This window comes from Capricornis sumatraensis, chromosome 20 (assembly GCF_032405125.1).
Source record: "Capricornis sumatraensis isolate serow.1 chromosome 20, serow.2, whole genome shotgun sequence".
Taxonomy (NCBI): Eukaryota; Metazoa; Chordata; class Mammalia; order Artiodactyla; family Bovidae; genus Capricornis; species Capricornis sumatraensis.
The window spans coordinates 52,511,714-52,524,649 of record NC_091088.1 but is presented as its reverse complement, the minus strand read 5'-3'; the positions used below and the strand labels follow the sequence as shown (position 1 = coordinate 52,524,649).

Genomic DNA, 12,936 nt, shown 5'->3' with positions numbered 1-12,936 from the left:
AATTTATGGGTTAGGGGATGACAATGCATAGAGGAAAGTGTTATAATAGATTCATGTGCTCTATCAGATGCTAAACTGTTTTGTCAAAAATATTTCCAGAAAATTAGTAATTAAAAGTGATAATCCTGTTTACTATTTAATATGAAATTAGCATGTCTCATCAGTCTTATGCTTTTTTTTCACATTCTTTATTTAGGACTTAATTTTCAACCAATTATATCTTAGATTCAAGAAGCATGTAATTATTTGTTAAAAATTTGAAAATCAGCGGGCAATGTGACAAATCAAATGTGATTTTTATTTAGAATTTTAGGGTATCATGATCTAATGATCCCTACTCTCTCAGTGTGTCTTGTTTTATTTGACAATTTGTTGAATTCATAACTAATGAGTTAGTAATATGATTAGAGTCATTATAGAGAGAAAAAAATCTTGAGAAACTAACTCTACAATATTAGTCTTCTTACTCTGTACATTTCCATACAACCAGCATAAACATTATTATAATCATTAATTATTATAATATTTTGAAACAAGAAAACCTTTTATTTTCTTGAGATAGCCTTAAGCAATTATGTAAAATTGCTTCACTCTTAACCTACAGATCATTTTATTTCTTCTACAACCTTTGATTTATGTACCTATCTAGTTTTGGTTGAAAGCAGTATGTGGTCTAAGACCCTGAGCAGTAATAACAGTTCCTCTGAAAGGATCTCATTCTCTGTTAAACAATAAGTGAATCAGCCCTTCAGGTGTTTTTTTTTTTTATTGTACCATCTCTGCAGTATTACTTGATGCACAGAATACCATTAGTGTCTTTATAAAAAGGTGATTATGATTGGGAATGTTGTTCAAAAGAAATCTTTAGCTTTGAATGTTTGCATGTCAGTTGCATTTATTGGAAGCTATTTTTACAAAATTATTCTTAGACTATGAAGTACAAGCATGACTAAGCTCAGTTTTACTTAGTCATTTTTGAAGACTGACAGTGACTTAGAATTATAAATAGCAGGCACTGATATTTATGAAATCAGCACTTTCACAAAACGTAAATATCTAAATGTGTTGTCACTTCATAATCTCTTCTTTCATGTTTTTTGTGGTAAGTCCAATTTTGCAAGCACACTTTTTTGTAGACTTTTTAGAAAGTACTTTTCAAAGTTCATGTTTTACACACACAACAAAATCTGTGTAAATATTTTTAGTTGCAAAATTTGGGGGGGATCTAAACTCATTTTTCACTCTGATTCTCTTCTTCATGCTTCTTTATTTGGCTCATATCTCACTTTTTTTCTGTCCCATTCTTTACATAGCTTTGGAGTCAACAAAAATTTTTAAAATTTCCCTTACACTCATAACAACCACCTTAGGTGCCTTTTTAGCCTGTCCCACTAAGAGTGGCTGTGCTGATTGGGTGAGGTATAGTGCCTGAGAGTAAACCTGAATCTCAAGTCTAGGAAGGGTGTTTTACTGTATGTCAACAAGAAGATGATCTTGTCTCTGTTAATTAATTTTTTTCCTATCCTGAAGAGTAGAAATAAGGTCTAAGTGACTGAGGTAACATATTAAAAAAATCAATCAAATCACAATAAATCCCTCTCCACTTGGATACACATGAACTGTTACTGCCTAATAATTTCAATTCTAGATTTCAGACTTAATTTGAAGTTTGCTGATATGAAAGATAAGGAAAAGAGAGATAAAGGAAAACTACGCTTTTGTGGAGATCACCAGCTGGATGGTCACCAGTTACTAAAAATGCAGCAGACTAAGGAGAAACGTTTGGGAATAAAGATAGGAGGATGGAATTGAGTCATATTGTGGACATTCTTTTACCTGTAATTTGCCAGAGGCAGATCTTGAGATGAGAAATTCCTACACAAGTGAACAGTATGAAAAGGCAAAATGATAGAATACCAAAAAAGGAACTCCCCAGGTCAGTAGGTGCCCAATATGCTACTGGAGATCAGTGGAGAAATAACTCCAGAAAGAATGAAGGGATAGAGCCAAAGCAAAAACAATACCCAGCTGTGGATGTGACTGGTGATGGAAGCAACATCTGATGCTGTAAAGAGCAATATTGCATAGGAACCTGGAATGTCAGGTCCATGAATCAAGGCAAATTGGAAGTGGTCAAACGAGATGGCAAGGGTGAACATTGACATTCTAGGAATCAGCGAACTAAAATGGACTGGAATGGGTGAATTTAACTCAGATGACCATTATATCTACTACTGCGGGCAGGAATCCCTCAGAAGAAATGGAGTAGCCATCATGGTCAACAAAAGAGTCCAAAATGCAGTACTTGGATGCAATCACAAAAACGACAGAATGATCTCTGTTCGTCTCCAAGGCAAACCATTCAATATCACAGTTATCCAAGTCTATGCCCCAACCAGTAACGCTGAAGAAACTGAAGTTGAACGCTTTTATGAAGACCTACAAGACCTTTTAGAGCTAACACCCAAAAAAGATGTCCTTTTCGTTATAGGGGACTGGCATGCAAAAGTAGGAAGTCAAGAAACACCTTGAGTAACAGGCAAATTTGGCCTTGGAATGTGGAATGAAGCAGGGCAAAGACTAATAGAGTTTTGCCAAGAAAATGCACTGGTCATAGCAAACACCCTCTTCCAACAACACAAGAGAAGACTCTACACATGGACATCACCACATGGTCAACACTGAAATCAGATTGATTATATTCTTGGCAGCCAAAGATGGAGAAGCTCTATACAGTCAACAAAAACAAGACCAGGAACTGACTGTGGCTCAGATCATGAACTCATTATTACCAAATTCAGACTTAAATTGAAGAAAACAGGGAAAACCGCTAGACCATTCAGGTATGACCTAAATCAAATCCCTTATGATTATACAGTGGAAGTGAGAAATAGATTTAAGGGCCTACATCTGATAGATAGAGTGCCTGATGATCTATGGACTGAGGTTCATGACATTGTACAGGAGACAGGGATCAAGACCATCCCCATGGAAAAGAAATGCAAAAAAGCAAAATGGCTGTCTGGGGAGGCCTTACAAATAGCTGTGAAAAGAAGAGAGGCGAAAAGCAAAGGAGAAAAGGAAAGATATAAGCGTCTGAATGCAGAGTTCCCAAGAATAGCAAGAAAAGATAAGAAAGCCTTCTTCAGTGATCAGTGCAAAGAAATAGAGGAAAACAACAGAATGGGAAAGACTAGAGATCTCTTCAAGAAAATTAGAGATACCAAGGGAATATTTCATGCAAGGATGGGCTTGATAAAGGACAGAAATGGTATGGATCTAACAGAAGCAGAAGATATTAAGAAGAGGTGGCAAGAATACACGGAAGAACTGTACAGAAAAGATCTTCACGACCCAGATAATCATGATGATGTGATCACTAATCTAGAGCCAGACATCTTGGAAAGTGAAGTCAAGTGGGCCTTAGAAAGCATCACTACGAACAAAGCTAGTGGAGGTGATGGAATTCCAGTTGAGCTGTTTCAGATTCTGAAAGATGATGCTGTGAAAGTGCTGCACTCAATATGCCAGCAAATTTGGAAAACTCAGCAGTGGCCTCAGGACTGGAAAAGGTCAGTTTTCATTCCAATTCCAAAGAAAGGCAATGCAAACGAATGCTCAAACTACCGCACAGTTGCACTTATCTCACATGCTAATAAAGTAATGCTCTAAATTCTCCAAGCCAGGCTTCAGCAATATGTGAACCGTGAAATCCCTGATGTTCAAGCTGGTTTTAGAAAAGGCAGAGGAACCAGAGATCAAATTGCCAACATCCGCTGGATCATGGAAAAAGCAAGAGAGTTCCAGAAAAACATCTATTTCTGCTTTATTGACTATGCCAAAGCCTTTGTGTGGATCACAATAAACTGTGGAAAATTCTGAAAGAGATGGGAATTCCAGACCACCTAACCTGCCTCTTGAGAAATCTGTATGCAGGTCAGGAAGCAACAGTTAGAACTGGACATGAAACAACAGACTGGTTCCAAATAGGAAAAGGAGTACGTCAAGGCTGTATATTGTCACTCTGCTTATTTAACTTCTATGCAGAGTACATCATGAGAAACGCTGGGCTGGAAGAAACACAAGCTGGAATCAAGATTGCCAGGAGAAATATCAATAACCTCAGATATGCAGATGACACCACCCTTGTGGCAGAAAGTGAAGAGGAACTAAAAAGCCTCTTGATGAAAGTGAAAGAGGAGAGTGAAAAAGTTGGCCTAAAGCTCAACATTCAGAAAATGAAGATCATGGCATCCGGTCCCATCACTTCATAGGAAATAGATGGGGAAACAGTGGAAACAGTGTCAGACTTTATTTTGGGGGGCTCCAAACTCACTGCAGATGGTGACTGCAGCCATGAACTTAAAAGATGCTTACTCCTGGGAAGAAAAGTTATGACCAACCTAGACAGTATATTCAAAAGCAGAGACATTACTTTGCCAACTAAGGTCCGTCTAGTCAAGGCTATGGTTTTTCCAGTGATCATGTATGGATGTGAGAGTTGGACTGTGAAGAAGGCTGAGTGCCGAAGAATTGATGCTTTTGAACTGTGGTGTTGGAGAAGACTCTTGAGAGTCCCTTGGACTGCAAGGAGATCCAACCAGTCCATTCTGAAGGAGATCAACCCTGGGATTTCTTTGGAAGGAATGATGCTAAAGCTGAAACTCCAGTACTTTGGCCACCTCATGCGAAGAGTTGACTCATTGGAAAAGACTCTGATGCTGGGAGGGATTGGGGGCAGGAGGAGAAGGGGATGACAGAGGATGAGATGGCTGGATGGCATCACGGACTCGATGGACGTGAGTCTGAGTGAACTCCGGGAGATGGTGATGGACAGGGAGGCCTAGCGTGCTGCAATTCATGGGGTTGCAAAGAGTCGGACACGACTGAGTGACTGAACTGAACTGAACACAAGTGATTTTTTAAGGAAGTGCTCCTAGAAAGAGTGGTATAGGCATGAAGGAAGTGGGACTGGAAAGAAGTTAAGGGCATCATCTCCAGCTGTAGTCCTGCCATCTGTCATTTCAGCCAGATCACTAAGGAAATTCTAGAATGTAAGCTCTGCCTTATACTCCCCTCTATTGTGCTAACTGCTGAAAATCTTTGCTGACAACTCACCACTGAGTTCCTCTGTAAGAATTGTCCTTGGATGAAGAGAGCTGCATCATGCATGGCTACACTGCCTCCCCAAGGGGAATTTAGAGCAACAACAAAGAGCCATCCGAGTCCTAGCACTCCCTGAGAGTTTGCAACCCTGTCACAGTTCAACTTCACCTTCCACCCAATTCTGCTTCATTTCAGATTCTGTCTCCCAGGGAACCTGACCTAAGATGGGGACAACAGCAAGTCTCAAACTGAAATAAAAATTTTAAATTCATTTATAAATAAACTCGTCACATGTTAACATAATAACATTTTATGAAAAGTATATTTGAAAAACAATGACAATTATTATATAAATTTCAAATACCTTTAATAGTTTAATGAATGACAGTTGGATTCTCATCTCTGCATTCATTCTGTAGCAATGTTGCATGTTACGCAGACCAGGAAACTACTCTCAGGAGAGAATGAAAGTGAAAAAGGAAAAAAGTTCTTGAAATTACTATGAAAATAATTTTGACCTAAGAGACCCCTGAGGATTCTCCGACCACTCTTTAAGAACCGCTGTTTGACATCTGGCCTGGTCTCTTCAAAAACTCATTGTTAAAAGACTAAAGGGATATGAAGGGAGGAGGACTGAGGAGGGGTATTGGCATGCTATTTAGTAATCTAAGTAGTCCTAGATGGAGGATTTCAGAAACAAGAATAGTGGGCAAAGAAAATGTTAAAATGGGAGTAAATGGAAACAAATACAGTGGAACAGAATAGCAGAATTGACTTATGATATTAAAAACAACAATGAAATTACTGGAAAACACCGGCATATAATTCACAGGGTTGATGTGATTTTGATTTAAAGTTTTTCAAGTCCATTTATTGTTACAGATAGAGGGACTCTTTGCAACCACGTGGATTGTAGCCTGCCAAGCTCCTTTGTCCATGGGGATTCTCCAGGCAGGAATACTGGAGTAGATTGCCATACCCTCCTCCAGGGGATCTTCCCAACCCAGAGATCAAACCCAGGTCTTCCTCTTTGCAAAGACAGAGCTAGTGTTTTGAAATACAGATTCAGTAGAATGTAAGAGACCGCAAATAACAGTGCCTTAAAAGTTGATCTTTTTATCCGCACATTTAATAATTAGTCTGCAGTTAGGTAGTACAGAACTGGTACAGATTCTCTTTCTTGTTTTCCATAACTCCTAAGGAGGTCTTAGTCACACAGCCCAACATGGCACACTCACATTCACATCCCCAGGAGTCAAGGAGAATAGGGGGCAAAGAGGCATGTCAGTTTACTTTAAGGACAGGGATCTAGCATTACACACATTACCTTCTTTCACACACTGCTGGCCAGCACTTAGAAACAAGAACAGAAATAGCTGCAGAGCCAGCTGGGAAATGACAAAGATGTATGACACCCACTGCTGATCTCCTTTAGGATGGACTGGTTGGATCTCCTTGCAGTCCAAGGGACTCTCAAGAGTCTTCTCCAACACCACAGTTCAAAAGCATCAATTCTTCGGCACTCAGCCTTCTTCACAGTCCAACTCTCACATCCATACATGACCACTGGAAAAACCATAGCCTTGACTAGATGGACCTTTGTTGGCAAAGTAATGTCTCTGCTTTTGAATATGCTATCTAGGTTGGTCATAACTTGCCTTCCAAGGAGTAAGCGTCTTTTAATTTCATTGCTGCAATCGCCATCTGCAGTGATTTTGGAGCCCAGAAAAATAAAATCAATTTCCCATGAAGTGATGGGACTGGATGCCATGATCTTCATTTTCTGAATGTTGAGCTTTAAGCCAACTTTTTCACTCTCCATTTTCACTTTCATCAAGAGGCTTTTTAGTTCCTCTTCACTTTCTGCCATAAGGGTGGTATTTAGAAGATACATGCTGTCATATTTAGTAGAGAAGTATGATACTTAAATTTGTTTTCTTTTTGTAATCAATTAATTTATTTTGGGTGGTGTCAGGTCTTCCTTGCAGCATGTGGGCTGTCCTAGTTCTGGCACATGGGTTCAGTAGTTGCAGTGCTCAGGCTTAATTGTCCCACAGCACATGGAATCTTAGTTCCTGGAACAGGGAGCCAACTCACATCCCCTTCATTGGAAGATGGATGGACTCTTAACCACTGGATCACCAGTGAAGTCCCTATAGTATATTATTGAAATCAGCCTTTCATTTAGAATTTTTTATAGCCTTTCCCTTCTCCAACCCAGGGACTGAACCCAGGTCTGCCACATTTCGGATGGATTCTTTACCAGCTGAGCCACAAGGGAAGCCCGAGAATACTAGAGTGGGTAGCCTATCCCTTCTCCAGTGGATCTTCCCGACCCAGGAATAGAACCCGAATCTCCTGCATTGCAAGTGGATTCTTTACCAACTCAGCTATCAGGGAAGCCCTCTATAATCACAAAGTTAAAGTAATTAAAGGAAAAGGCTCTTAGACTGAGGTGACCCAAATGCCTTGGTCGCCTATTTAAGCAAACCAAAACCTTAACCCAGATTCCATGCACTTGAATCCAAGAAAATAAACCTTAGGGACAACCAATCACTAACAGCCAACTCAGCTTTCCCAGATAAGATGATTGTTTAAGGTTGTTGTTGTTGTTCAGTCACCCAGTCATGTCTGACTCTTTGTGACCCCACGGACTGCAGCAAGCCAGGCCTCCTTGTCCCTCACCATCTCCCAAAGTTTGCCCAAGTTCATGGCCACTGCATCAATGATGCCATCCAGCCATCTCATCCTCTGATGCCCTCTTCTCCTTCTGCCCTCAATCTTTCCCAGCATCAGGGACTTTTCCAGTGAGTTGGCCATTCGCACTCAGTTCAGTTCACTTCAGTTGCTCAGTCGTGTCCGACTCTCTGCAACCCTGTGAACCTCAGCACGCCAGGCCTCCCTGTCCACCACCAACTCCTGGAGTACACCCAAACCCATGTCCATTGAGTCAATGATGCCATCCAACCATCTCATCCTCTGTCATCCCCTTCTCCTCCTGCCCCCAATCCCTCCCAGCATCAGGGTCTTTTCCAATGAGTCAACTCTTCACATGAAGTGGCCAAAGTATTGGAGTTTCAGCTTCAGCATCAGTCCTTCCAAGGAACACCCAGGATTGATCTCCTTTAGAATGGACTGGTTGGATCTCCTTGCAGTTCAAAGGACTCTCAAGAATCTCCTCCAACACCACAGTTCAAAAGCATCAATTCTTCGGCACTCAGCCTTCTTCACAGTCCAACTCTCACATCCATACATGACCACTGGAAAAACCATAGCCTTGACTAGACAGACCTTTGTTGGCAAAGTAATGTCTCTGCTTTTGAAGTAATGTCTCTCCATTTGCATTAGTTGACCAAAATACTGGAGCTTCGGCTGCAGCATCAGTCTTCCAAGTATTCAGAGTTGATTTCCCTTAAGATTGACTGGTTTGATCTCCTTGTACTTCAGGCGACTCTCAGGAGTCTTCTCCAGCACCACAGTTTGAAGGCATCAATTCAAACTGTGAATTTTGAATTGTTTGAATTCAATTCTGCCTTCTTTATAGCCCAGCACAACTGTATGTGACCACCACTGGTTAAGGTATAGCCAATCAAATGATTTCCTTGCTTTGATTTGAGGTCTTCTCTATAAAAACCTCTCCATCAGCTTCTATTTGTTGAATGTTCCTAACCACTTTTGACTTTATGCTGCCCGGTTCAAACTGATGTATGCTCAAGTAAACGCTTAAAAAATTCTGTCTCAGCTTATCTTTTAACACAAATGAAATTGAGTAGTGCTTTTCTTTTGACCTGTCATTATCAGGTTCTATACCAGTTAAAGTTAATTAGAGAGCATTCCTTCTTTTCCTAGGCTCTGAATAATCTGAACAATCATTATTAGTTCAAAAATTAGGTAAAACTAGGTGTTCTACTTCTTAGTAGAAGTTAGTAATTTAAATTTTACTAGAAAATCTATGACGCTGGTTCCTGGTGGCGCTGTGGTGAAGAATCTGCCTGCCAACGAAGAGACACAAGAGATGCAGGTTCGATCCCTGGGTCAAGAAGATCCCCTGGAACAGGAAATGGCAACCCACTCCAGTATTCTTGCCTGGAAAATTCCATGGACAGAGGAGCCAGATGAGCTATAGTCCATGGGGTCACAAAGAGCCAGACATGACTGAGCACGCACACAAACACACACACAGAAAATCCAGTTACCTCTACTGTGGTTATAAATATTTTATTATTTGGCAGCACTGGGTCTTAGTTGGTGGCATGTGGGATCTTCTAGTTACAGCACATGGGATCTAGTTCCCTAATCAGGATTGAATCCGAGCCCCCTGCTTTAGGAGTGCTGAGTCTTACCTACTGGAACACCAGGGAAGTCCCTCTACTGTGGTTATAAAGTTGCACATAGCTTCAAAATTATTTCTTAAATTTAATTAATCAATTAATTTACTTTTGGCTGCACTGGGTCTTCAGTTGTTTCGCCAGGCTTTCTCCAGTTGAGTTGAGCCAGGCCTACTCTTCATTGTGGTGTTCAGGCTTCTCATTGAGGTGGCTCTTCTTGTTTCAGAGCACTGGCACTAGGACTGGTGGGCTTCAGTAGTTGCAGTGCATAGGTGTGTTGCTCCTGGGAATGTGGGATCTTCCTGGACCTGCAATCAAATCTGTGTCCCCTGCATTGGCAGGTGGATTCCCAACCACTGGACCATCAGGGAAGTCCTCAAAATTATTTTAAACATAATGTCTATGGTTTAACCTGCCACATTTCTCGTGGTTTTGTTTTGTTCTCATTTATCAATATTGTGTTTCATTTATCTTTTAGAACCAAACTGAATTTAAAAAATCTGGCCCACTATTCATCTATTTCAGAATTTCAGAATCTACACTGACAGAACAAATTTTCACATATTGAGGTATAGGGAAATTGAAACTGTGTACAAGCTCCTGCAGCCTTGTCTTTTGAAGTAAAATGCTGGTGTAAGAGTTAATGACTGGGAAATGTGAAGATGTAGAAACAAAGAACAGCTGTTGGGCTAGGGAACTGGTAACAGTTTAGACTATAATTCTGTGACACAGCAGAATCAGTGAACTCCATTTCCTGAAAGATATAGATAAAGGCCTGACACACATTTCTAAGTTGTTTTTACAGGAAGCAGACCCCTACAGGTGAAAACTATGAACCATAGATCCTAGACTGATCGAAACCAGAAGGTTGACTTGAAACTATACCTTGATGCCAACCAGCCCAAGAATTGTCCATGAGGCGATCATGCCCTGCCCCTTGAACACTAGAGAACTCCTCACTGCCTCCTCCAGGGTGAGTCAACAGTCTTGAGGGCATTAGCCCATGGTGGCCCCCTTTGCCTGGCAAAGCACTAAAAGCTATTCTTTTCTACTTCATCCAAAACTCTCCACATTTCTATTCGGCACTGGTGAACAGAGGCTGATTTTTGGCAACAAAATCATTCTAGCTTATACATAATTTGGCTGGAACTTTATGTTACTGATATAGCTTTATTTCCTGTTTTTCATACATTATCAGTTCAGTTCAGTTCAGTTGCTCAGTCATTTCCGACTCTGCAACCCCATGGACTGCAGCACACCAGGCCTCCCTGTCCATCACCAACTCCTGGAGTTTACTCAAGCTCATGTTCATCAAGTCGGTGATGCCATCCAACCATCTCATCCTCTGTTGTCCCCTTCTCCTCCTGCCTTCAATCTTTCCCAGCATCAGGGTCTTTTCCAATGAGTCAGTTCTTCGCATCAGGTGGCCAAAGTATTGGAGTTTCAGCTTCAGCATCAGTCCTTCCAATGAATAGTCAGGACTGATTTCCTTTAGGAGGGACTGGTTGGATCTCCTTGCAGTCCAAGGGCCTCTCAAGAGTCTTCTCCAACACCACAGTTCAAAAGCATTAGTTCTTTGGCACTCAGCTTTCTTTATAGTCTAACTCTCACATCCATACATGACTACTGGAAAAACCATAGCTTTGACTAGACGTACCTAGAAGACTTGAGAGTCCCTTGGACTACAAGGAGATCCAACCAGTCCATTCTAAAGGAGATCAGTCCTGGGTGTTCTTTGGAAGGAATGATGCTAAAGCTGAAACTCTAGTACTTTGGCCACCTCATACAAAGAGTTGACTCATTGGAAAAGACTCTGATGCTGGGAGGGATTGGGGGCAGGAGGAGAAGGGGACGACAGAGGATGAGATGGTTGGATGGCATCACTAACTCAATGGACATGAGTTTGAGTGAACTCCAGGAGTTGGTGATGGACAGGGAGGCCTGGTGTGCTGCAATTCATGGGGTCGCAAAGTCGGACATGGCTGAGCGACTGAACTGAACTGAACTGAACCTTTGCTGGCAAAGTAATGTCTGCCTTTTAATATGCTGTCTAGGTTGGTCATAACTTTTCTTCCAAAGAGCAAGCATCTTTTAATTTCATGGCTGCAGTCACCATCTGCATTATACATGGCTGCAGTCACCATCATACATTATTCATCTCCTTTAACAAAGAGAAAAAAAATGCATGATGCAGAAGTAAAGACTGTTCACTTTGAAGGTGTGAATAAACAAACATCTCGCCTCCTGTAAGCCCATGCCAGTACTCCTTTAGGCCTTCCCTGGTGGCTCAGCTGGTAAAGAATCTGCCTGCAATGTGGGAGACCTGGGTTCAATCCCTGGGTTGGGAAGATCCCTGGAGAAGGGAAAGGCTATCCACTCCAGTAGTCTGGCCTGGAGAATTCCATGGACTGTGTGGTCCATGGGGTCACAAAGAGTCAGAGATGACCAAGCGACTTTCACTTTCAGCACTGCTTTAAAGATAAGATTCCTTTCCCAGACACCAAGGCTATACTGACTCCCTGCGTACGTGCTAATCTGTCTCTTGAAATTTTGAAGGAATGTTCTCATGTCATGTTTGATGCATGTATTTGGCTCTGACAAAATACAAACTATGCTGAAAGCCATGCTTCCCAGACCAGTTTCTCAGAACTACTGACAAGCTAAATCCTCCACTATGGTTCTCAGTACAGCTGAAGTAAAACCTTCTTCTATTGCTTATTGTAGGTTGTTTATTGATTTTTTGCATCCACAATAGTTGTTCATTTTATATTTAACAAAATTTAATAAGTAATGTTTTACAAGACGGACATGAAAATGGCCCAAATATAAGGGACTACTCAAAAAGAAAAAACAACCGCACATCCTAGAAATTAACTACTGTTAAATGTTAGTGTGACTTTCCGGAGAGGTTACTACCTACTTGTCTTTTTATCTATATTTAAGTACTTACAACGGAGAAGGCAGTGGCACCCCACTCCAGTATTCTTGTCTGGAAAATCCCATGGAGGAGGAGCCTGGTAGGCTGCATGCAGTCCATGGGGTCGCTAGGAGTTGGACACGACTGAGCGACTTCACTTTCAATTTTCACTTTCACTTTCGGAGAAGGAAATGGCAACCCACTCCAGTATTCTTGCCTGGAGAATCCCAGGGACGGAGGAGCTTGGTGGGCTGCCGTCTCGGGGGTCGCAAAGAGTCGGACACGACTGAAGTGACTTAGCAGCAAGTACTTACAAAATGTTTGAAAACAGTATGACATATTTTAACAGTATTACTTATTATTAAGTTTAGTATTGGTAATCCATTCCGGGACTCAGGGTTGTCCTTGAACCTCCCCGGGCCCTTCTCGGACTCCCCCATCAAGAACTCGATTGCTCCCCTTCAGTCTCTCCCCAACCCGACCTCCAACCCGTTAGCCTGGGACTACATTTCCCAGACGCCTCCAGGGTGGGTCCAACCCCTACCGGGCGTCTCTGGGGCCCCGCCCAAGTCGTTTGGAAAAGCC

At 41.5% G+C, this 12,936-nt stretch overlaps 1 protein-coding gene across 1 annotated transcript in view; it reads right to left on the bottom strand.

Annotated features, from left to right (window-relative positions):
* LOC138095962 (uncharacterized) overlaps positions 1-12,936 on the bottom strand; it is a 406,275-nt gene that overhangs the window by 141,543 nt on the left and 251,796 nt on the right. Inside the window, 1 exon segment of the mRNA XM_068991959.1 lies at positions 12,829-12,833. Coding sequence (XP_068848060.1) covers positions 12,829-12,833 — 5 coding nt within the window.